The 23,491-nt window shown below is 47.2% G+C and overlaps 2 protein-coding genes and 1 long non-coding RNA gene across 3 annotated transcripts; 2 read left to right on the forward strand and 1 right to left on the reverse strand.

Annotated features, from left to right (window-relative positions):
- The first annotated feature begins 5,567 nt into the window (after positions 1-5,567).
- On the forward strand, positions 5,568-7,886 carry LOC134184899 (uncharacterized). The gene is made up of 5 exons (XM_062652666.1): positions 5,568-5,943; positions 5,995-6,169; positions 6,273-6,613; positions 7,496-7,598; positions 7,661-7,886. Exons 2-5 carry the CDS (start codon positions 6,059-6,061, stop codon positions 7,736-7,738), a joined length of 633 nt encoding a protein of 210 aa, XP_062508650.1. The 5' UTR covers positions 5,568-5,943; positions 5,995-6,058; the 3' UTR covers positions 7,739-7,886.
- A 5,628-nt stretch (positions 7,887-13,514) lies between these two features.
- LOC134184965 (uncharacterized) lies at positions 13,515-18,142 on the forward strand. The gene is made up of 3 exons (XR_009970716.1): positions 13,515-13,663; positions 17,403-17,505; positions 17,663-18,142. It is a non-coding gene; the product is annotated as an uncharacterized LOC134184965 (long non-coding RNA).
- Positions 13,877-16,319, reverse strand: LOC134184524 (zinc finger MYM-type protein 1-like). The gene has a single exon (XM_062652238.1). The coding sequence runs from the start codon at positions 16,119-16,121 to the stop codon at positions 13,983-13,985; it is 2,139 nt and encodes a 712-aa protein (XP_062508222.1). The 5' UTR covers positions 16,122-16,319; the 3' UTR covers positions 13,877-13,982.
- Positions 18,143-23,491: the final 5,349 nt, after the last annotated feature.

Raw genomic sequence — 23,491 nt, forward strand, 5'->3', positions numbered from 1 at the left:
ACACTTGTGCACAGCTCTCAAGGGAGTGTTCTCACCACCAACGGCAGAACGGCGGCGACTGTCTACGCGTCAATTCAAAGACCGCAACTGGAAAGCTGGTGAGCCTATGGAAGTCTACGCAGGAGAGCTGGAGCGACTGATTGACAAGGCGTACCCGGAACTGTCAGCCGCTATTCGGCAACAGCAGCTAACCGACAGATTTATAGAAGGCATGCCTGAATTCGTTCGTCATGAATTAGAACTCCACGCAGAAACCACGCTGGAAGCCACAATTACAAGGGCGAAAGAGTTGATGCTGTTGAGTGATCGGCGTAAGACAACCGGAGGATTACAGGCGGTAGTTAATGCCGTCGATGGGAGATGTCCGCCACCTCCGTGGAAGTCAACAAAAGACGAGTACATTACGAAGCTAGAGAAGAGACTGGAACAATTGGAGTTACAGCAACAACAATCAACGTCTCAAGGGCAACCTACTCAATATGCATACCCAGTTGGACGACGTCCGGCTACCAAACCCGGAAGTGGTGAGCGATTGTGTTACAAGTGCAATCGGCCAGGACATCTGCAACGCGATTGTCCATTGTCGAGGTCCACACAGCCACGCGGAGGAGGATGTTTTGTCTGTGGTAGACAAGGCCACATGGCTCGTGATTGTGACCAGAGACGTGACCGACGTGACCAACGATCTATGGCATCATCAAGAGACATCGATCGCCGCGGTAACCACCTGCCCACAACAGAACAGACATCTAACCGAAACAGTCAAGGGAGGTTTTACCAGGTGAATGGCATGGCTAAATCGTTAGTGGTTTGCGGTACTGTGAATGGAATAGAGAGTCCGTGCCTTATTGATACTGGCGCGTCTGTATCGTTGGTCCCTATATCAATGGTGGTTGGAAAACCGCTACTTCCGTGTTCGGTTAATGTAGATTTACAGGCGGTCAACGGAACCAGGTTGCAGGTATTGGGGGAGGTCGATTTGCTGGTCGGTTTAGACCATTGGGTAGCTCCGCATCGTTTTATGGTTGTGCCCACAGATACAGGACCCATATTGGGATCTGACTTTCTACTCCATCATGGAATGATAGTAGATCTGAAACGAGGACGTCTGGATTGGATAGGAGGGTCTCTGCAACTCAAGAGAGATGTACCAGAAGAACGGAATGAAGATGTACAGAAGTGTAGTTTGGTTTTGGAGACACAAGTACAGACACCAGGGATGGAATGTGTGGTTACCATGGCAACAATAATCAATAGTGATGGGCAGCAGTGTTCAACTACGACTACTCAAATGCTGGAGCCAAACCAAACGCTAATGGACAGTACAGGTGCTTTGATTGCCAGAGTATTGGTTCCTGAATCAAGTACAAGAAGCCCAGTGCAGCTACTGTTTATGCAAGGTTCAAGGTGTCTCAACAAGGGGACGGTATTGGGCACTCTTGTACCTGTTGATCAGTGTATTCAGACAGATTCTTGCTGTACTATTAACCCGACCTCACATGAGAAGAAGGACGACTTCGAATTCCTCAAGCAGTTTGATTGGTCAGCAACTCGTTTGGCCCCAGGCGAGAGAGGCCTACTGGACAAGCTTGTGTTAGATAACAGAGAACTATTTTCTCAAGGAGACGGAGATGTGGGGAGATCCAACATCGTTCAACATGCCATACCAACCCAACAACATAATCCTGTCAAGCAACGACAATATCGGTTGCCGCAATCACTAAAGCCATTGGTGCAGCAACAAGTTCAAGGCATGTTACAAAATGGGATTATCACACCATCAGCTAGTCCTTGGTCCTCTCCTGTTATTTTAGTGCGAAAGAAGAATGGCAGTTATCGATTTTGTGTTGATTACCGGGCCTTAAACGGTATCACCATCAAGGATGCCTATCCACTACCTCGAGTGGATGAGACACTAGATTCCCTGGGAGGAGCTCAATACTTCTCAACATTAGATTTGGCCAGCGGTTATTGGCAGGTTGAGGTTGACCCGAGTGACAGACCGAAAACAGCTTTTTCGACACCACAGGGCCATTTCGAATTTACAGTAATGCCGTTTGGGTTGTGCAATGCCCCTGCAACCTTCCAACGGCTAATGGAATATGTGCTAGCTGGACTACAGTGGGAACATTGCTTGGTTTACCTAGATGACATAATTGTTTTCTCAGAAACATTCAAGGAACATATCACTAGGCTCTCAGGAGTTTTTGATCGGCTACGCAATGCAGGCCTCAAGCTGAAGCCTAAGAAATGCTGTTTTGCGAGGTCAAGTGTCCAGTACCTAGGACACATCGTGTCTCGAAGAGGGTTAGAGGCAGAGAAAAGCAAGGTGCAAGCAGTTCGTGATTATCCAAGGCCTACAAATGCGACTGAGGTGCGCAGCTTTTTGGGGTTAGTAGGCTACTACAGACGGTTTGTACGGGGTTTTTCGACAATTGCAAACCCTCTGTTTAACCTAGAGCGACGTGCGACTCAATTTTACTGGGGTGAAGACTGTGAGGCAGCCTTCAATGAGTTGAAAACAAAGCTGACTACTGCTCCCATTCTTGCGTTCCCCAAGTTCGATGTTCAATTCACCCTGACGACGGACGCAAGTAACCATGGTCTTGGTGCAATACTTTCTCAGAAGTATGAGGGGAAGGAGTATGTAGTTGCGTATGCCAGTAGAGTACTGCACAAAGCAGAGCTTAACTACTCTACTATAGAGAAAGAAGCCCTTGCTTTGGTGTGGGCAGTGGGACACTTCAGGCCATATTTATTTGGAAGATCATTTGTGTTGATCACAGACCACTGTCCGTTAACGTGGCTTAAGACCATCAAGGAACCACGAGGACGTTTAGCAAGATGGTTATTGTACCTGAGTGAGTTTGACTGGTCCATCCAACATAAACCAGGTCGACAGAATACAAATGCAGATGCATTGTCTCGCCACACACCAATTGCACAGCAGGAGGAAGTCCAAGAAGGAACCACGCTCGATGATCGATTCGAAGACATCTCAACACCCGTGGTTGAGTCAGCCAATGCTGTTGGACTATGCCCCACGTGGACAAGATCCGAATTGGCTGAGATGCAAGAGAACAACCCAGTCATTTCCCAAGTACTCCAGTATTTCCCTGATCATCCACCCGTACGAGGACCTTGGCGTACTAGTCAGCAGTTGTGTGCTTTTCGCAAAGTGTGGCACCAGCTCACAATAGAAAATGGTATTTTGTACCGGTATCGACCACAAGCCCCAACTCAAGGAGGTGACGACAGTCCAAGACTGGTGGTCCCAAGATGCTTGATTCCCAAGGTGTTACATAGTCTGCACGACCAAGGTGGACACTTTGGCGTCGACAAGACAATAGACAAGGTCTCGGAGATTTGCTGGTGGCCAGGATACACTAAGGACATCCAGACCTATATTCACACGTGTCAACAGTGTGCCAGGAAGAAGCAGCCCAAGAATCCAATACAAGCTGACTTGCAATCGATTCCTATTGGAGGTCCAATGGAAATGTTGGCCATGGATTTTGTAGGGCCACTACCAACAAGTAACAAGGGGAATAAATATATCCTAGTCATGGCCGACTACTACACCAAATGGGTGGAGGCATTCCCGCTTCCTGACCAACGAGCAGAATCAGTGGCAAAGGTTCTCGTCCAAGAAGTTATTTGTCGTTATGGAGTGCCCGCAATCATCCACAGTGACAGAGGAGCAAATTTTGAAGGAAGGGTGATGCAAGAAGTCTGCAAGCTATTAGGGATGAAGAAGACTAGAACCACCTCTTATCATCCTCAATGTGATGGACTAGTGGAGCGGATGAACAAAACGCTCATCGAGGCATTGTCAAAGTATGTTGAAGGGAACCAGACCGAGTGGGACGAGTGGCTACCTTTAGTACTCATGGGATACAGAACCTCAAAACATGCATCCACTGGAGAAAGTCCACACGAGTTACTGTTTGGAAGGAGAGCACGACTTCCGATTGATGTAGAGCTTGATAAAGCATTACCAGAGGAGCAATCTACAACACAATTTGGCAAAGATCTGAAAGCTAAACTACAAATAGCACGAGAAATAGTAAATGAAGAAACAACAAGAGCACAGCACAGGCAAGCAAAAGTCTTTAACCAAAGGAATAAAGAGACAACAAAGTTCAGAGAAGGAGACTATGTGTGGCTGTACAGTCCGGCGGTTAAGAGGGGTCTATCACCAAAGTTGTCAAAACCCTATACTGGTCCGTTCAAGATCCTGAAGCTCCACAGTGACAACAATGTCTCTATTGTTCACACACAAGGAGGTCGACAGCAACGAGTCCATCTGAACAGATTAAGACACCACTACCGACGACCCATGGACTTGCAAGATCCAGAGTTGATGTCAACTCAACAACAGAACAAGCAGACAACTAAACGACGTTTTCCATTGCCTGATCGTAATGACCATGAGCGTGCGATGGGAGAACTGGGAATCCGTCACGAGATTGTTGAGCTGTCCGACGCAAGTACACCGGAGGTTGACAATGAAGTCGAGCAGCCGGAGCCAGAGCTACAGATGGCACATCCGGTTCGTCCTCTTCGAAATCGGCGACCACCTGGCTGGATGAACCAAGAAGAATATGAGTTAGACTTACCGTAGCGTTGTGTTGATTACTGTTACCTTGACTTTGACTCACGAGGACGTGTTTTAGAATAAAGAGGGAGGAATGTAGCAACTGTGTAGCGCACTAGTTACTTAGCGTACGTTAGTTGACGTCATTAGGTAGCGCCTATATAACTTGTGAATTTGCTAGACTAGCTTAGTATTGATTGTGTACCGTGTAGTACGTGTATTGTGTAGTACGGTGTATCGTCTACTTATATAGAGCTTAGTTCAAGTTCACTACTTGGTGTACGTAGCACTTGCGTAAGGATTGATCAGTTGATCGTTCGAGTGTGTCCTATATACCAGTGCCTGCTTGGATTATATTACACGAGAGAGTGCAGTATAGCACGGATACGTCTAGACAGAAGTACAACGTATTTTATAGAACGTTGCGTCTGGACGGTGCTACATCTACGCAGGCAAAGTCTCTCACAAGATGCACGAAATGGTAAGTAGTGAACTTACTTACAAAGCCTAGTCAACGGCAAGATGATCCACGGTCCAGAAGCAGACCCGGAAACGTGGACTTTGTGTACAGCGAGATCGGCGAAAGGTGCGTGTTACCCTCGAGGTTGCGCATGCTCTAGAAGCTCCTCCCCCACGAATATCGTCTATTCAAGATCCACAATAGTAGAAATCTCTGCATGACTATTCTCGGCTCGTTCACAGGGATGAAACTCACTATGACTGTAATCAACTTCGTGACACGAGCGGAATGCAGTTGAGTAACAGCTGCTTACACCTCCTGCTATGTCTACAGAGGTCTTTATCCCCATCTCTCGCCGGAAGAATGTAGGCGGGGATGGTCTGGCTACGCGTGACTACTGTCTGTTCGCCATAAGCGTGAACTCGGAAGTGAGTAATGAAGTAGAGGTCACACCAGGTGTGCACATTAGAGCACTAAGAGCTGCCCCGGTTGGACCATGTTATATCAATTATCTTAAATGGTTCCAGTTGCTGATCTGTTGGTCTTACAAGATAATTGGATAATAGCCATTGCTCCACCCGTTTGTGTTTGATATGCACAAGTATTATCCTTCCGTTTCGTTTGTAGAAAGGGCTTAGATAATTTGATAAACAGAAATGCCAGACCTAGCGGTTTCTAATGATACCGAGATCATCGCGAAAGTCCACTAAACAGCAGAGATATTGATGAATTTCAAAGTTCACGCTTATGGTGAACAGACAGTAGTACAGCTGCAGGTTGCAACATTTGATGTGCATGACGTCACACGACATCCGCGTATTTACACGAGATCGATCCTCAGCATCCGAGGTCATATCTAGAGCACGTGGATGGTCCACCTGCACAGGTAAGCGGTGAGGATGTGGTTGCATTGTCGAGTGAAATCCAATTTCTACAGGAACCAATGAGAGCTAGAGAATCTGAGACCGCGTCGTCGATATCAATCTTGCTATCCAACATTGATGTGCACACGTCTTGACTGCAAGCCGAGTCGGTTGATCAGTCAACAGTCGAAATCGATGGATCTTGGCAAGTCTGCTTCAATTCGGATTGCCCTTCGCATTTTTGCTCTCGTAAGTGTTCCGTCGTATCGCTAGATCCTTGTCTGCATGCATGGTGTTGAGGCGTCGACGGTCTGCTAGCTAGCTGACTGACACGTGTTTGATTGTTCTGTAGGTAGCTGGTGCAGTTGTTATCGGTTGCATTGCTGGCAAGCTACTTTATGACTTTTCAGCCTATGATCCATACAGCGGACGCCAAGTAACCAAGAAAGTTTGCGTATTCCACTTGGAGGAAATCGCGACAACTCAGGAATTCAAGAAGATCGCTTGTGAACTTGGCATAGCTAGTGGCGCAGCGGCTGTGTTGCTAGCCGTCGTTTTCTGTGTGCTTGACTACATGGTGGCTAATCAAGCAGGAAGCGAAGTGTCAACTCGCAATCGTCGGTTCGCTACCATAGTAGGCAGCGTGCTGGCCATAATTATGGCACTCGTCTGGGCTACTTGCTTCGGTTACTTGTAAGTCGTAGGATCCGAAAGCGAAAGCACCTGCGTGTGTGTGTGTGTGTGTGTGTGTGTGTGTGTGTGTGTGTGTGTGTGTGTGTGTCCGAGCGCGCGCGCATGTGTGTGTTATTGAAATAGCTTTTAGCTTTTCATTTGCAACACAATTAAGTCTATGAAAAAGCTCTAGCTAACCAGCCAACTTTCTAACAGCTTGTCTTTTCTACTCAACAAAACTGCATGGAACGCCGGAATGCAACTACACATTAGAGATAATTGGCGGCATCCGCTCTCATCAAGTCAGCATGGGTGTTTTAGACATTGAGTGATAGGAGCCAACCCAAAAGCTGTTAGCTAAAGATAGCAGCTTCTGACTATGACACCGAACATATGTCTGTATGTTTGGTCTAGCGGGATAGTGGTATCTACTTTCAATATTATACAAGCAGGGTGGCCATTTTATATTTCATCATTGAGGATGCAATTCTGAAATTAGTATTTTTAAGAGAACATACAGTGTAAACTTTCTATCACACTACAACAAATTATTGTGGTCACTGGTTATGACTCTTGGCACACTCTAGAAAAAGAATCACGTCAAGTACAGATTAGAGTGTAAAGAGTACAGCATACTTGAAAAGATTTTAGTTCAAAAGCAAAATAAAGTCCAAGAATCAATCAATTAATTAATTAAACACATTAACAATGACAGTTATTGTATACCGTATATGTGTACAACACGTAAACCAAAGCACAATAAGATACATGGTGACAGAGGTGGGAAGGGAACAGAAGGACGTCTCTAGACCAATAGTTACTGCACAGTCTAATTAGATGCAATTCTTGATAATAATAATAATAATAATAATAATAATAATAATATGTTTTGTGTGCTTTTAGGACTAAACTCTGGATTGATTCCAAAGGCTATGATTGGCCAGATGAGTACAAGATTCCAGGGCAAGCAACCCTAGCTTTCAGTTCCCTGTCTATTATCACATGGGTGAGACCAGCCAATGTCAAATAACAAAAAGAATGTATGACGTCAAAGATCGTCGTCTCTAGATTATTGTTGCCGTTCTTGGCTTTACCAATCTAGGAAGAATCGAAGTCCCCAGGCACCATCGACTCATTACAAGCTGAACGTGCAAGAAACAGAAACTGCAGCATGCTTTTCGCAACTCGCTCGTTTATTAGTGCGTGTCTGTCGCTTGCTACTTGTTTTGCGTTAGTCATGCTGGTGTAGCACACTTCTAGCCTCAATGTCATGCTAGTGAATTGCTATCTGTAAGTCGGGCCGGACTAGTAAGTCTCACTCGGAAGAAACACCATGCATATGCATGCATGCATGCAGTAGTAACCGGACCGTTTCAATAAGGTTTTCTCTATTCATTCTCCTGTGGATCTAGGAGTGGTTGTGGCATCATGGGCAGGGCACGTGTTTGATCTTTGGAACGCTAGACTAAGAGATTTGCTTGTGGGTGTGCTCTCTTGTATCTACTGCCACGTCCTTTTTCTCACTTTCAGACTTGTACGTGCAGTCAGACGCGTAGACAGCAGTAATTGGTCTGGCCTAGGGTGCGCTAGTAAGCGAGCCGTTTAACTCGCGCTAAGAAGTAATTTTAGTTCAATGTGATTGGACGGTGCAGTAGGTGCGAATAAAAAATAGAATTAGAATTTGGAAATACAATGTTTAGTTAATTAATTACAACTAAAATGTTAAAACGATTACGCGGTAATAATCGTCGCGTATATATTATTTATTTAATTAGCTCGTCCTTACACCGAAAGTGGATGTGATTCATGATCAGCGTCTGGCGAATGTGCAATTCTCGAATATTGGTCCAGTGCTATCTACCGACTCTACGCCTCTGAGTGTAGCTAGATTTTAGTGTCTGTACAACCGGAAAAACGTGCACAATTTGGCGGTCAGCGACTTGTAGTAATATCAATGGACTGACTGTCGACACTTCTACATCGATCAGAAGACCTGTTCCTACCCCTCATCGTGTGCAAGTTGGCAAAGGAACAAAGATTGATTGGTTAATTAACAAAAGAAATGAAAAAGCAGATGAAAAAACGCGGAAACAATTAGTTTGTATAATCAACATTCCTGTGGACCCCCAGCAAACACTACTGTAATTACTAGACTTGCTAGAATTTTGTATACAAACATCTAGTTATCTAGTTGAATAGTAGTTTACTATGTTTGTTCCACACTCTTTCAATCCTCTCCCATTTATCAACACAATACTACATTCTTGCCACAATAATTAACACTATCTAATTAACTTCCTGGTGTGTCTTGCAATCCACTGCTACACAGTGACACGTCACGATGCAATTTATTATTTATCTAGATATTATTGGTAAACTCTTGAGACATCTAAAATATTACACACACAAAATAACTGTTAGCTTGGCTGCTGGCAAAGTTTAGCTAGTTAATTAAGTTAGCTAGCTAGACATAATTATACGCAACTTGCTTCTAAAGTTGATAATAGCAGAAAGACCTCTGACGCCAACGACGCGTACAGCACTGTACACCATGCATGCTAAAAAGTATGTACAATGTACGTACAGTGTGCGATCAGTGCTATGTGATGCGCGCTACAATGTACGGGTACGTACGCTTTGAGCACGTGCTATGTAACGCACACTAGGAGTCCATGTTGGCATCTTTCTAACAAATGGAGCTGCTACTATACAACTAGCAAATACGCCTCCAGATATAAATTAGCTATTTAATCAACTTACACAAAACAGAAGGATGCGTTAGTGTATAACTGACTAAAATATGTACACTCACACACACACACACACACACACACACACACACACACACACACACACACACACACACACACGCGCGCACACACACACACACACACACACACACACACACACACACCGCATGACTTTGTAAACTCAATTCCCATACTTCAGTAAATTTATATATATTCGATGCTTAATTAATTAACAATAATTGTTGTTGTGCGTGGAAGGACAAAGTTATGGGTTGAAGCGACCATTAAATACACAAGAAACTTTCAAACGAGTTTACGTCTACCTATCATGCACCTTCCGTTTCCTCTCCATTCCTCTAGCTAGCTATACATGGGTAACAAACAGCATATTTTTAAATATTGTTTAGTAATCGATTAGCAAACGCTAATATTTAAAAAATATAATTACATAAATTAAATGCAGTGTTGACATAGTGACATGCATTACGTGTCTAGCTAGGTCATTGTGGAGAGGTCAGTGGAGTTTTGGCTATAGCTTAGCTTAACGAGCCGACGCCGACGACTCTCGTGCATTACTTCTGACAACAAACTCTTTTGTTTACTCTCCTGCCGATCCTTCTAGCACAATCGATATCCTGCGTGCCCTTGTAGCTAGATCTAGCACGCAGCTCCGTGGGCCAAGCACTTTCTGGTTTTCCTTCTGAACATCCCCTTCCTCACCCTCTCGTGTGTCCTGTAGCTGTAGTGTATAGATCTAGCTAGCATTTTATTGAATCGCAGTGAAACAGTACTGATAACCTTATTTTAATTAAATTAATAAAATTAACTAACTAGAGGAGCGTTCTAGAGTTTGAGGTCCGGCTTGACGTTACTAAACGAATTCAATTATATACGTTTTACTACTACATATTCGCCCGAAAAGGGTCAGACTCCGTCTGGCTACATACACAACTAATTTGTCACGTGACGTTAACGTAGTGTGTGTGTGTAGCACAGAAGGTACGTACTAGGTGTGAGCTAACTCACCACTGTGTGTGGCAGCGCATCTGGGGCTACAATCTACACTGCGTCTGGGGCGAGGCTAGGTGTGAACCAAGCCGGGCAGCTGTCCCACTGTCCGACGCGTCTCCGGCAGATATTGTCAAGTAGGCCTAATTGATTAAGTTAATTAATTTAGATGCATATTTCTCGTCAACTAGACATAGTAGAGCGACGCCCCCGTTATCGGACACCATCAATCATCGGACAGCCGTGCAAGAAGTAAACGAAGTAAGACTGAGCTTTGTTAAAGCCCACAGTAAGAAGGATTAGTAAAGACTGTGATTCCAGACGCGGGACTTCCAAAGGCTTGAAGCGGTTATGCTAGGACGGTAAACGTGATCCTTCTCTGCGACCCCGTTCAGCGGACACCACCATCATTCACCGGACACGACCTCCCCCATGAAAACGCAAACGCAATTCTGCAACTTCGCACCTGCGATAGGTTTAAAGGTGACTAGCTAACACAACAACACTATCACTGTCTCCGTTTGCTACTCTCCAGGAGAGACAGCGCACGCTCATTAAGTCGAGGTAACGCCCCTTTCGTCGGACAGTCGTTTTTTCTCTGCAGCAGCAGTCTGCAGGTACTAGTGTCATAAGAGAGAGTTGGAAGGAAATATCGTACGGCCCCTAATTCGTTTGACCTTTATTTAACTCAGCAACGGTTACTAGAGGAAACTGCTGAATTTTCTCTGACAAGCTCACTCTGTTGGCATCTACGTTCCCTCCAGTACTGTCTAGTCTTCCCAGCGTAAGAATTTGAACTCCTGAGTGTCTTGCAGCACAACTGCACAGGATTGATGCACCGGATGTAGCAGACGATTTACATCATCCATGTTCGAGCTTTGCGGTGAGCACATTCTCCCAACTCGCACAGGAACAGCCCGTAGTTTCTTTCAAGGCCCCTAAATTGTTACTTGGCTCTGAATAGGACGTGTGCAGGTGTTTCTATCTCAGTTTGATATCTACCTTTCCCTAACCTTGCACTGTCACGAAGTGCAGCACGTCATCGTTGGTACAACCAGCTGTACCGAATGCAGAAACTTTGTTTATTATCAGAGCAGCTAGAACCTTCACCCCTGCTCCTCCTAGATACAGTTGGATTAGCTAGCGTCAAGTCCTTGTCAACGCGCGCTACGCAGCGATCGACTTTCTTTGCAAAGAGTAAAAGAGCGTTTTAGCACTTCAATCCTGTCCTCTCATCGGTTCGGTTGTCGTCTTCTTTGTTGAACGGCTAGTTCGTTCAAGCGACAGATCTTACACGTCCTCGTGGGGGCGTGGTTGTAGGAGAAATGACTCAGAATTGCCATCAAGCACTCTAGGCAAGCGTTCTGCGTTCTGCGGCGTTTCAGATAACTGAATTTAATCAACTGCAGTTATTTGAAACCTAGAGCCGTTGCTGAGAAGATAGGAAGGCAAGAAAATGGGTGTCCGACGATTGGGGCCGTTACCACGGGCGTTTGACCGACTGTAACTCATACAGATCTTGGCTGACATGCAGGGTAACAACACGATTTGTAGGTAAGTAGTTGTTGATTAGCGATATATAAGTAACTAGGCTGAAGGATGCGTGTGTGCAATTTAGGCGCTACTTAGTCTCGCGTGGCCAGACGTTCGCGCGCGAGGGGAGGGGCGAGAAGAACGTCTGGACATAGTAGCCGGGTTTTTGTTGGCGGCTGGTATGCATGACGTCATGATTAGCTGTTACCGCGCAAAATGACTAGTACAGGTAGTTACAATATATGAAAGTGTTCTTTTCATCCTACAATTGTCTATTGTGAACTGTAAATTAACTTGAGCGCAGACTGAGATCTGCTCCTCCTCTGCAGCAGGTAGTTGACCGGATGTTAGAATTACAAGGCTGATTGGATGGATTGCGTTCTTTGCAAAGCGACTTCGAAACCTGCGACCCGCCATTTAGTGCACAGTTCTCGCAATGAACATCTTAGAGTGATCTTAGAAGAGTTTGTGACCGAGTTTTACCCTGATTCGGTGAGCGTCATGCTCCCACCACACTCTCGACCTTGCGCAAGAAATCTAGAGAAGTTGAAATCCCTACGAGATGAGCTCAATAGGAAGGAGGCAGAGTTGCGAGGGCAGGTCAACGTTGTTGGGAAATTGCATGGTCTAGATGTTCAGGTTCAGCGAGTAAAGGGTGATATGAACCATCAAAACGTGCGCGCTTGATACCGATGTCAGCGTCTTCAACTCGAGCTCGTTCTCCAGTGAAACGGTCTGCCAAAGAGTCTGGTATCAATCTTCCTGGCACTAAAAAATCCAGGTACGACAAGAGGTAAGATAGCGTAGCACAGCGACTTGCCGCCGCCGGTGGGAAAGGACACAAAAACGTCTCTACCTTCTACAAAGTGTTTCACTACCTGTTCGTGTAAAGGTCGAAGCTCGAGGTACCCCATAGACTTAGTTGCAAACAGAATGGCAAGTGAAATCGACTCTTCATCGTACGACATTTTAAGCGATTGAAGCCATGAAGTCCCGGACGTGGTAGTTAAGCTACGCCCATAATTGCGGTTCTGCAACGTGATTGATCACGCCAAGATTCTGGCGTCGTCAACAAAAACCCGGTGTCCAGACGTACTACAGGCTCCTCCTCCTCACACACCCCTCCCCCGCGCGCGAACGTCTGGCCACGCGAGACTAGGCGCTGCTGTCCGGTGAACGATGCGTTTGTCCGATGAACGGGGTATGCAAGGCTCCGCACAGTTTTCAATCTCACTCTAAGCAGAGAAGAAGTACAATGCTCTTTTTTGGTGTGCTCAATTACAACTTGTATACCTACATTTATGCAGTGGTAGGGACTGCGTTCAAAAACGGATAACTGAGGACTCGCGTCCGGAATATGATGGTGTCCGAGGAACGGGGCCGCACCAGAGCCATATATATATGGCTCTGGGCCGCGCTCTAGCCTAGTTTTTGATAGTCGGACATCTAGAGGTCGACGTTTCTAAGAACGGTAAATAGTTTTTAAAAAGCTAGAGAAAGAGAATAAAATTACTGTACGTGTACACCACTGACATCTCGACCTCCCTGACCGTACACGTACAGCGCCTCACAATAGCTGGCGCTACAAGAATTTGGGAGGCCGAGGCTAGTGACGTCACTACAGCCACGGATGTGCGCAAGACGTCCAGTACGTCATTGGTGCAAGTGCTCTCTACTCTTTTCGTTCTCTAACCGTTTCGTTCTCTAACTGACACCGCGCGGTGAGATGAGAAATCGCAAGTCGGCTGCAACTCGAGTCGTTCTTCGACTGGCTAGTCTGGTAAGCTCTGCATGCGTCACATCCGCCCAACGCGAGCGTGTTACAAAAACCGTCTGTACTAGTGGATACACCACCAGACTAGTTGCCGTAACTTCGTAATACACGAAACTTGGTATCACTTTTTCTAGGCTCTTGGTATCATTTATTTCTAGGCTTTTGGTGTCGTAGTGCTCGCTGCAGTCAAGGGCGTAGACACCGGGGTGGGCTTTGGGGGCTCAAGCCCCCCCAGAATTTGAGACTTGTATTTCAAATCTTTGATACATTAAGGGATAGGCAGTACGCGTACAACACAACACTACATTTACTAATTCAAAAGAGTTTAATCAAAGTGTCCGAATAGTCGTCTTCTGCTTTCATTACGTGTAACAAACTCATTCGCAACACCTTTTATTGGTAATGCATCAGTTTTGTCCTTATGGATATGGAGTATCATAGACCAGTTGAGACGACATTCACTTATTGTAGAACGTAGCCATGTCTTGAGTCTACGGAGAGCACTAAAACTTCTTTCACTTGTGGCGTTTGTTGCCGGCATTACCAGAATGAGCTTGACTACTTTGATGACTTCAGAAAAAAACTGTCTTTCTGCACTGCTTAAGGATTTGAGGTATACGACCAGAGACCGTACATCCGTCAGTGGCTGTTCAGTACCTGCATGAAGAAGAGTGAGCTGTGTTTGAAGTCGGTCTGGGTGACTGAAATCATCACCATAAAAATTGACAATCTCTTTCAGTGCTTCCGATTGCTGGGGTTGCTGAAGAGAAGTTACAACTGTCTCTAATTTCTGTAACATGTTGAATCCTTTCTGATGAAATCTATCTTTGACTGCTGCTAAAATCAAGTCAATGGCCTCAAAGTAAGCCCTTCGATAGATCTCCTTCACTTCTACTGGATGTACTGTTGCACCTTCTCCTACCTCGAATTGTCTTGGAACTTTCCTACGTCGTGGAAGGGTAGGGGATGGCACTTGAAGTGACAATCTTTTGCGTTCAACGTACTTCCAAAATATATCAAAGCACTCATCAGATCTCATTGACTGGATAGTTGTTGTTGTAGTACTGACTAGCTTTTGGCCTTCGCATGCTGAAATAGTAGAACTCTGTAAGGATCGGGACAGGTTGTCCACTATGTTCAGCAGCTTTCTTCCAAGTTCAACACCATAAACGAAGTCAAATGTGTCCATCTGCAAAGCGATTCCTCCAATTCTAGCTCTCATCTCAGTATCCTTTGTGGCTTCTTTTGCCACATCCCAAGTCATCTGAAGTGTAGTGTAGTTTTCAGATATTGACGTTAATGCCTCAGCCCTGACCGTCCATCGTGTAGGACAAAGAATCCGTAGTCCTGGAGAGCCAGCAGTGACAACATCTTTAAACTTCTTGAAGATGCTTTCACGTTTGGGTGATTTTTTTATCAACTTAGTAATTTCATGTACGGTCTCCAGAGCACTTCGCATGACCTTGATACCTTTCAACACATCCTGAGTCGCTAGGTTTAATGCATGACCATAGCAGTGTGTGTACAACGCACGGGGCTCTAGATCATTTAGTCTTTTTGCAACGCCTGACTTCGCTCCTGCCATGTTACTAGCGCCGTCGTAGCACTGGCCTCGGCAATGGTCAATCCTTAGATTCATGCGTAACAGGATATCTTGAACTGTTGCTAGTATAGAGTCAGCAGAAGTTGAGTCTAAGCTATACAGCCCTATTACTTCCTCATGGACTTCCAGATCATCATCTACGTATCGAAGACAGAAGACCATTTGTTCAGTATTGGACAAATCTGTAGTTTCATCTACCATGATAGTGTACCACTTTCCCGATACCTTCCTAACAACATCTCTCAGAATCATTAATGCCATGATACTGAGAATTTCATTTTGTATACAGGGGCTTGTGAACTTGGCCTGGCATTTGTCTAACCATTTCCAGAGCCTCGGATTGTCTTCAGCACGCATAATGAGGAGTTGCATTAAGTTGGAATCCCTTTCAAGAGCGACACTACCTTCAGGTTTAGACCGACCACGCATGGCGAGACCTTGCCGAGCAAGGTATCGAATGCAACTAATAATTATCTGTAACATATTCCTATTCTCAACCATTTCTTCTGCATAACCTTTCCCTAGCATTTGCCCAACATTCTGTTCCTTGCCAACCACCATATCCATAGCATCACGATGAAAGACTGATTTCTGATGTTTTTCAAATTTAGTGAGTGCTTTCTTCCAGTCTGTAAAGCCAGTTCTCACGAATTTATCGTCCAAGTTCCCAGCGCGCAGAGCAACTGAGCCTAAGTCCTTCTTCTCCGCCACCTGGCAGTAGAAGCAGAAGACTTTGTCATCTGCTTCTTGATAATGCAACCACGGGTATCTTCTATACCAAGAAGAACAGAATGCTCGCTGCTGCTTAGCAAATGTGCGATATGGGAAGGACAGCAAGGGTTGGTGAGGACTCCAAGGCATCAAGGTGGGCTGAGGCTGGGCGCCAGCAACCGGTCTTGTCTCGGAGGCATCAGTTGCGTCGGGCTGGTGAGAGTGGTGGCCGCTTTCAGAACTTGTAGAGGCTGGTCCAGCCACGTTGCTAGTTTGGGCGTGCTCTTGGGCGTCTTCTTCACCTGAGACATTGCTTTCATGGTCAATGCCAGTGGGATAGTTAGTTATGATAAAGCACAATTAGGCCTCTTGGTTAAGCCCCCCCAGTTTTAGAATTGTGTCTACGCCCCTGCTGCATTGCTGACAAGCTCTTCGTCAATGGCTCTAGTCGTAACTATTACGGCTTTTACGGTAAACTATGCATTTCCGACTTGAAATATTCACCTTGTGAGTTGGGTTTGGCTTGTGGCTCACTGTCTCTGATTCTGTCCGTCGTATTCTGTACTTTGGACTGTTTGGCTTTTGTGAGTGAGATCAAAAATCCCACTCGTCAAATCATCAGCGTTATGAGCTGCATGCTGGACGTCGTCATGGCAATCTTGTGGCTCGCCTGTTTCGGCTATTTGTAAGTTGAGCTGCAGGTGTGACGTCAATAATTATAAGTCTGTGGTTGAGTAGCTAGACAATGCATGTATAGGGGAAAGGTCTGCTGGGACGTTTGTGCAGACATTCAAGCGACACCGACATCCGGCTAGACGACGTCGACGTGAAATCGAAGTCTGTTGACTGTTGTTGATATTTATAGCCATGCATTCTGCTTCAAAATACTAATTAATTAACTTGATTAAATAATTTTCTATACAAATTGAGCGCTTGTAATGGCGACGTTTTTAGTTGCAAACAGTCCTTTTCGCTGGCATATTGATGCAACTAGAAATCCTCAAATTTATGTACACTGACAAGTACTAAGTAGTATTGTAGCGTGCGTTAGTGTATACCCGGTTACGGACAGTAATTTAAATACAAAATTTTACAATAAAGTCTTAAGTAAGTATACTTAGGATATACCTACTGTAAACAAATTCTTAATAATATTTTAGATATTAAAAAGACTAATAAATTAGTAATAAAATTATTACACTAAACGTTAACAAAATGTACTGGACGTTGCAAATGGTTAGCAAGCTATCTTATCATGTCCCTAGAAAACTAAAATATAGCTTTGTCTCCAGACTCACGTGAGCTTACCTTTGTCATATACGGGACACTGCCAAGCTCACGTGAGTCTGGAGATCCTAGAGTACATTCTATGATACTAATGCATGATTTATAGTGGTAGTAGTAGTTGACAGTTGCTGTTGTGTGTGTCAGAGTACGGACTTGGATTGGTGCAAAAAAATACATTTTCGATACAGAGATTGAGAGACGAGTGTATGTAACTCTTGCTTTCAGTTTTCTGTCAATTCCTATGTGGGTAAGATCAGCAAACACTAACAAAATCGCTAATTAACAAAATAGTATTTAGTAATTATTAATTAATTAAATTTAAATCAAAGCGTTTTACGAGTTATACACGTAGCACAAGCTAGATAGAATGTTGACGTGGTGGCATGCATTGTTTGTGTTTCTAGATCATCATGGCGGTTGTTGATTTTCGAAATCGAGCTGATCTTGATGCCTCTCGTACAAACCAAGCCACTACTGTCTGCTATGCTGTAAACCCTCCTGTCTACTGTCCTGGGTATTCTCCTGGCAACTCTGTAATAGTCTACCATCCTGCATACCCTACTCAGTCGGGCAGCTGTGTGATCCAGCCTTTTGTGTACCCTCCTGGCAACCCTGTTGACCACTCTCTCGCCTACCCTGCTGTCACAATGAGACAGTAGAGTGCTTGTTTTATTGTAACAATGCTTGTAATTGCAAACGTAACGTTTAGCATGTTTTCGTCTGTTGCGCAATTGCGTATCTCGATAGTTGGAAATACTGTGTATCTAAATACGTCAAGCTGGTAGATGATTTAGTCCTAGCCTCTAGCTACACATGCCATGTAGCTGGCAGTTAGTCTCGTGTGACCAGACGTTCGCGCGGGGAGAGGGGCGAGAAGAACGTCTAGACACAGTGGTCGGGTTTTTGTTGGTGGCTGCTATGCATTACGTCATGATTAGCTGTTACCGCACAAAATGACTACCCTGGTAGTTACACTATACTACACGCCCCTCCCCGCGCGCGAACGTCTGGCCACGCGAGACCAGCTGGCAGTCTGTGTGGTCAGTACAGTACCCAGATGTTGTTGTGCACGATTTAGTTAAAAATTAATGTACCTGCTTATTTTTATTGTTAATAAATACATTAATTATACACGTATCACTGAATTGAATAAATAACATTTAAGTTGAGTAATATTGATAATAAACGCGCGCGCGCGCGCGCACACACACACACACACACACACACACACACACACACACACTGGCTTTGCTGCTGAACGCACGAGGGTCTTGCGATGAACGGAGCATGCGCATCGCTAGTGACTATCCCGCCTGCCACAGCAGCAAGCGTCCCAGAGTGCGTGTGTTTCTTTTCGTTTGTTCATGGCAGACGGTGAGCAGTCAGAAGGGGAAATATCAACAGAACAAGTCCGCACTCGCGACGGAGCTAGCCAAGGCCGTTGGATTCAGCACTGGCAGACTGTCTCCTCAGGAGATCAACGGAAGGTAGATGACTCGGCTTCTTCCGCGGTTGCCAATGATCTCTATTTCGCGTACTGTTTCTGCCGTCGCGGTGTTTTCGCGATTTATTGCTGCCACGGTGTCGCTTAATCGAGAAAGAAGATATCGCGAGCGAGCGGGTGGCACAAAGCTCGCGACAGCATACCTGGTGGTAGCGAAGATATTTGTCGCAGCAGTTGCAGCGTATAGGGCGTATGAGCAGCTAGCTGGTTGCAATGAGCAAAGAGGTAGCTGCTGCGGGCGTTGCATGGCGTGTCAAGTGTGGCACTGATGCAAACAAGCACATTGCGAGAGGCCGAGAAAGCTGAGCAGAGAGCATGCTGCAAGCGAGAGGGAAAGTCCGTTTGCTTATGCAGGGCCCCGGGCACAGAGAGACGTCTGGCAGCACGACCGGCAGTTGCGAGCACCGTCTCGTCACCGTGGAGCACAGTGCTGGCTTGAACAATGGTGTAATGTTGACCGTTGTAAGCAATAGCAGTCGCGAGCACCGTCTCGGCAAGATAAGTAACAGAGAAGGAGGGCAATGGCGTTGAGCAGTGGCTCGAGTGGTAGCAGTCGCGTTGGGACGGGAGAGCATGGTTAATCTGTTGGTGAAGTGTAATCGCATCCAAGTAGTACTGTACATCTATGACGATAACGGGCAGGCAGTCTTGTTGTCGTCCAGCACGAACAGTAGCATTGGTGTGCGTAGTCTTGTCGCGAGGGGTCGCAGGATCGGTAAGCGAGGACAAGGGTGGTCTAGTGCACGGGCGCAGTCTGGGTTAGAGTCAGGCTTGCAACAGAAGAAGAAGCAATGTTCCATGTACAGTTGCTTGCCAGCGACGAAGCTCCGTGAATGGTGAGTAAGAGCACGAGCATGCTCCGTTGCGCTCTTGGCTTTCGCTCGTTCCGGCTTACAACTCGACAGTGTTTTCTCGGTTTATGCAAGACCAACAGCAACAGCCAGCAAGTGGGACCTCCGTGGATGCGCGGGCGGTTGTGTCTCCTCAACAGCTCCAAGAAATAATGGAGCAGACCGCCGGGAGGGCAGTCGATAAATTCTAGCGACGGTCGTGGGCCAGCAGTTCGGCAACAGGTCCAGATAGCATAGCTCTAGATTTCGCGGAGGGGTTAGTGCTGTAGGCGCGGTGTCGGGGATGGGTTGGAGGTCTGTATGTAGCGGTGTTTCTTTTGTGTGCGTACAAGGAGGAATGGACAGGGTGAAACCATTCGGTTTGCACGTCTACTTGCGCGCAGGAAGCGATTGAGCAGCGCTTGCCGCCGTGTTAAGAGCATGTGATCATGGACGTTTTATCTGGGGACAGGCGAGGTCCTGGAGATAGTGCGCAGAGTTCGGGGACAGGCGAGGTTCCAAAAGGCCTTGAGCGCGTGTATCTGCAAAACGCAGGTTTCGTTCGTATACCGTATGTAGTAAATCGAGCTTCGAAGAACAGACAGGGTAAAGCGACTGAGCTGGTAGCTTTTGCGAAACCGTCGGCAGACGGGGGCGCAGTGCCAGCAGTACTCAGCAAAAAAGGAACGCGCATTCGTAGAGATGGCGACGCCGCGGGTGGCTGTAACGGGACTGTCGGCCGATGGGGCAGTGCCAGTGGCGGGCAACGCATATGCGGGCAAGCACATACATGCATATGACGAGTGTACAGACAGGCAGATAACGGTTTTACGTAATCAGCAAGAATAGCCTTAATGAGCAACACAAAATGCAAACGCTTGGCGACTGTAATGACGGCTATGCCATCCTGCGGAGCCATCGGCGGATGGTGGGCGTGGGACTAGTGGCGGTCAGCGAATGGGTCATGCGGGGACCACAGCACCGTCTGCGGATGGTCGATGTGGGACCAGGCGGCGATTGTGCCGGTGGCGGCGCGGGCGGTCTGTGGATGCAAAGGTGGGCGTCCACGTTGAGTATAGTGGCGCGAAAGCGGAGTGGAGGACACGCTTTGCACGAATGGCTAGTAGCAGGCGGAGCACACTTCCTTGGGTTGCAAGTGTCAATGCTGCTCTGTGTGCTTTTCCAGCGGCGACAGCGATAGATCACATGCAACTGCTCACGGACGAGGTGGAGGAGCGGCCGCACCCGGTCGTTGGAAAGACGGCGAGGGGCGCCGTTCTTTCTAAGCGAGTTGTTTAAGCCTATATCTGAAAAATTGTTGATGCAAACCCAAGCGGGAGAGTGTGTGGAGATGGCGGATCTGCTGCCAGACAGTTTTGACTTGCGACAGCTCGAGGATGGCGCTCCGCGGGGTGGGGCTGGAGTGACCGCGAGGAGACGTGCGCGTCGAGTGGCGTTGGAGCCTGCCTGGGTTCGTTCGGTGCTTCGTTGCATGCACTGCCATAACCGCTGAGAAGCATCTCAACAGGGTGAAAATACCTGTTGGAGTACCTGCAGCTTATCGTAAGAATGGCAGCTGGCTGGTCGACACCTGATTTAGGAGGTACGCGCGGTCACACACACGTGTGGGAGCAACCTTTTCCGTGTATAAATATTCGTCGGGTACTGCTGGACCGCTGTCACGGGCTGGGGCTCTGTCGTGCCGACTGTGCCTGGAAACTAACCATGTGACCGCAGAGTGCGCTCTGTCGATGCGGCCTCGGCCTCTTCTTGAGCGGCTTGAATTTCCGCAGTCGAGCTCGCACGTCGCTCTTACTCCGATGCAATTCTCACTGTGTCCTGCGGCGGTGTCCAGGCGGGGTAGCGGTTGCAACAGAGTGCCGCTGTGTCATGGGTGGAACATCTGATTGCGTAAAGGGGCACCATCGCGCACTTACAAGCACGCGTGTGGCACATGCGGAGTGCTAAACCGCGGAGCCGGTGGCTGCACGGGAGAAGGGCGCGGTCACTACAATGAAAAAAGGGGTTTAAAGTCACAGCCCGGACGGTAGACGAATAGCGTCCTGTGGTAATGGCTGGTGGTGTTTGGAGCTGAATTGGAGGCGAGTGGTTGCGATGTGTTTGCGTGCGGGAGCCCGCTCGCCGCTCCAGACTGGCCGCGATTGGCCGCCTTCTTCCCTCAATAGCAACGCAGTTGGATGCGTCCGGATTTTGGGGCCGCAGGACAGTGCGGGACAAGTCATGGGTTTAGCTGCATGGCATCGCTCACAACCTGGGTTGGCGTTCTCATTGCGCCCGAGGAGATGATCACAGTAGTGTTGACCATGGTTGTGTTTCGGAGCAGGGTGCGCGGCCGTTTACGTCCAGTTTGAGTCGTACGGCTCCGCGGTCGTAGTGGCGGTTTGAAAATGCAATTGCAGCAAAAAAGCGCGTGCTACAACTATCGCGCAGTCTCCATTTTGTGGCGGCGCACTGTAGCTTTGCGTTTACGTCGGCGCGCAGTTCATGAGGGGGCGCGGAACGCAGTCGCCGACGCAGTGTCGCGAAACCTGATGGACTGGTCATTGGTTGTTTGGTTTAAATCTTGACCCGGCTCCGCGTCCAGTGACACCAAACGTGGCGTCGTTGATATGCGACACCGACATCGAGTAGACGTCAAACTGCGGTCTCTTGCGTGTTTAACTCTAACCCCGTTTCTCGGCTAACCCTGTTTACGTTGCGTGGATACCAGTCAGGGTACTCACGGTATCAACAGTCTTGCGAGCAAACCGGTATCGCACCAATCTAAATTCCGACCTCTGAACGGACTCTATGCTTGTTAGCTAACTTAGTGGCGTTCCTAACGGACGAGTGTATTGCGCACTCTACCCGCAAAAATGCCCTGTCAACGGTGTGCCATGTTCGCATTGGGCACGAATTAGGAAACCCCTCCTGCAGTCTCCCTGCCACTGTTGGTGTACTATACCAATCTTACGAGGCATTGCGTGGTCGACGGCAAGTCCAAAATGGCGGCAGCGACTATACCAACCACTCCTAATGTGTACTGTTCAGAATGAAAGACCACTGGGCCCCAAGAGTGGACGAGCGGGACATGGTGATACTTTGGGCTGCACTTTGTCTTTCTTTGGTTTTCTGCTCGCGGGCGAAGTTACGGTACTGTACAGTTCGTACCGGCCGTTGAATCGTCGGTTCATCTAATAGTTAGCGATGTTGCGGTGGACTCCCTCTTGAACCCGTCCCTCATGAGAGTTAGGCTCATGTAGTAAAAAAACCGACCCGTTCCTCCAGGGTGTGGATATCCATCTCGGGAAGACGGGTGTTGCTTTATGTCCTATTTCGGCAATGCTGGTTTACCTCGCCCGGCGAGATCGAGAGGCAGTCCCTTTGTTTCTGTGCTCTGATGGAATGCCTCTGTCTTTGCAACGACTTGTCAAAGAAGTGCGGGCGGCACTAGAAGCCAGTGGTTTGTGTCCGGTTACTCGAGGCACAGCTTTAGGATTGGAGCCGCAACCACATATGCAGAACTGACTCCACGATCCAGACACTGGCGAGGTGGAGAAGTGAGGTTTGCAAGCGCTACGTAAAATTTGACGCCAAGACTCTAGCGGCATACTCTCAGTCGTTAGTAGCTTCCCGCCAGAGACGGAGCAATGACAAGTTTGCCGAAGACACGGCGGTAGCATCCGTGCTTTCTACCCGGCGACTAGTTGTACAGTGTACTTGCGTGCATGGTTGCTTTTGTACGGGCGTGCAATAGAGGCATTCTCACTAGAAAGTGACAAGGCACTCACCCCTGACAGCTAAGCGGCGGTACGTAACTGAATGAGTTTGGACAAGTGGGTCCGGCTTGGGTGCGGGGACCTCGCCGTTGGACGTGATCGCCTTCCTTGTAGGTCGGA

Source organism: Corticium candelabrum, chromosome 9 (genome assembly GCF_963422355.1).
Source record: "Corticium candelabrum chromosome 9, ooCorCand1.1, whole genome shotgun sequence".
Classification (NCBI taxonomy): domain Eukaryota; kingdom Metazoa; phylum Porifera; class Homoscleromorpha; order Homosclerophorida; family Plakinidae; genus Corticium; species Corticium candelabrum.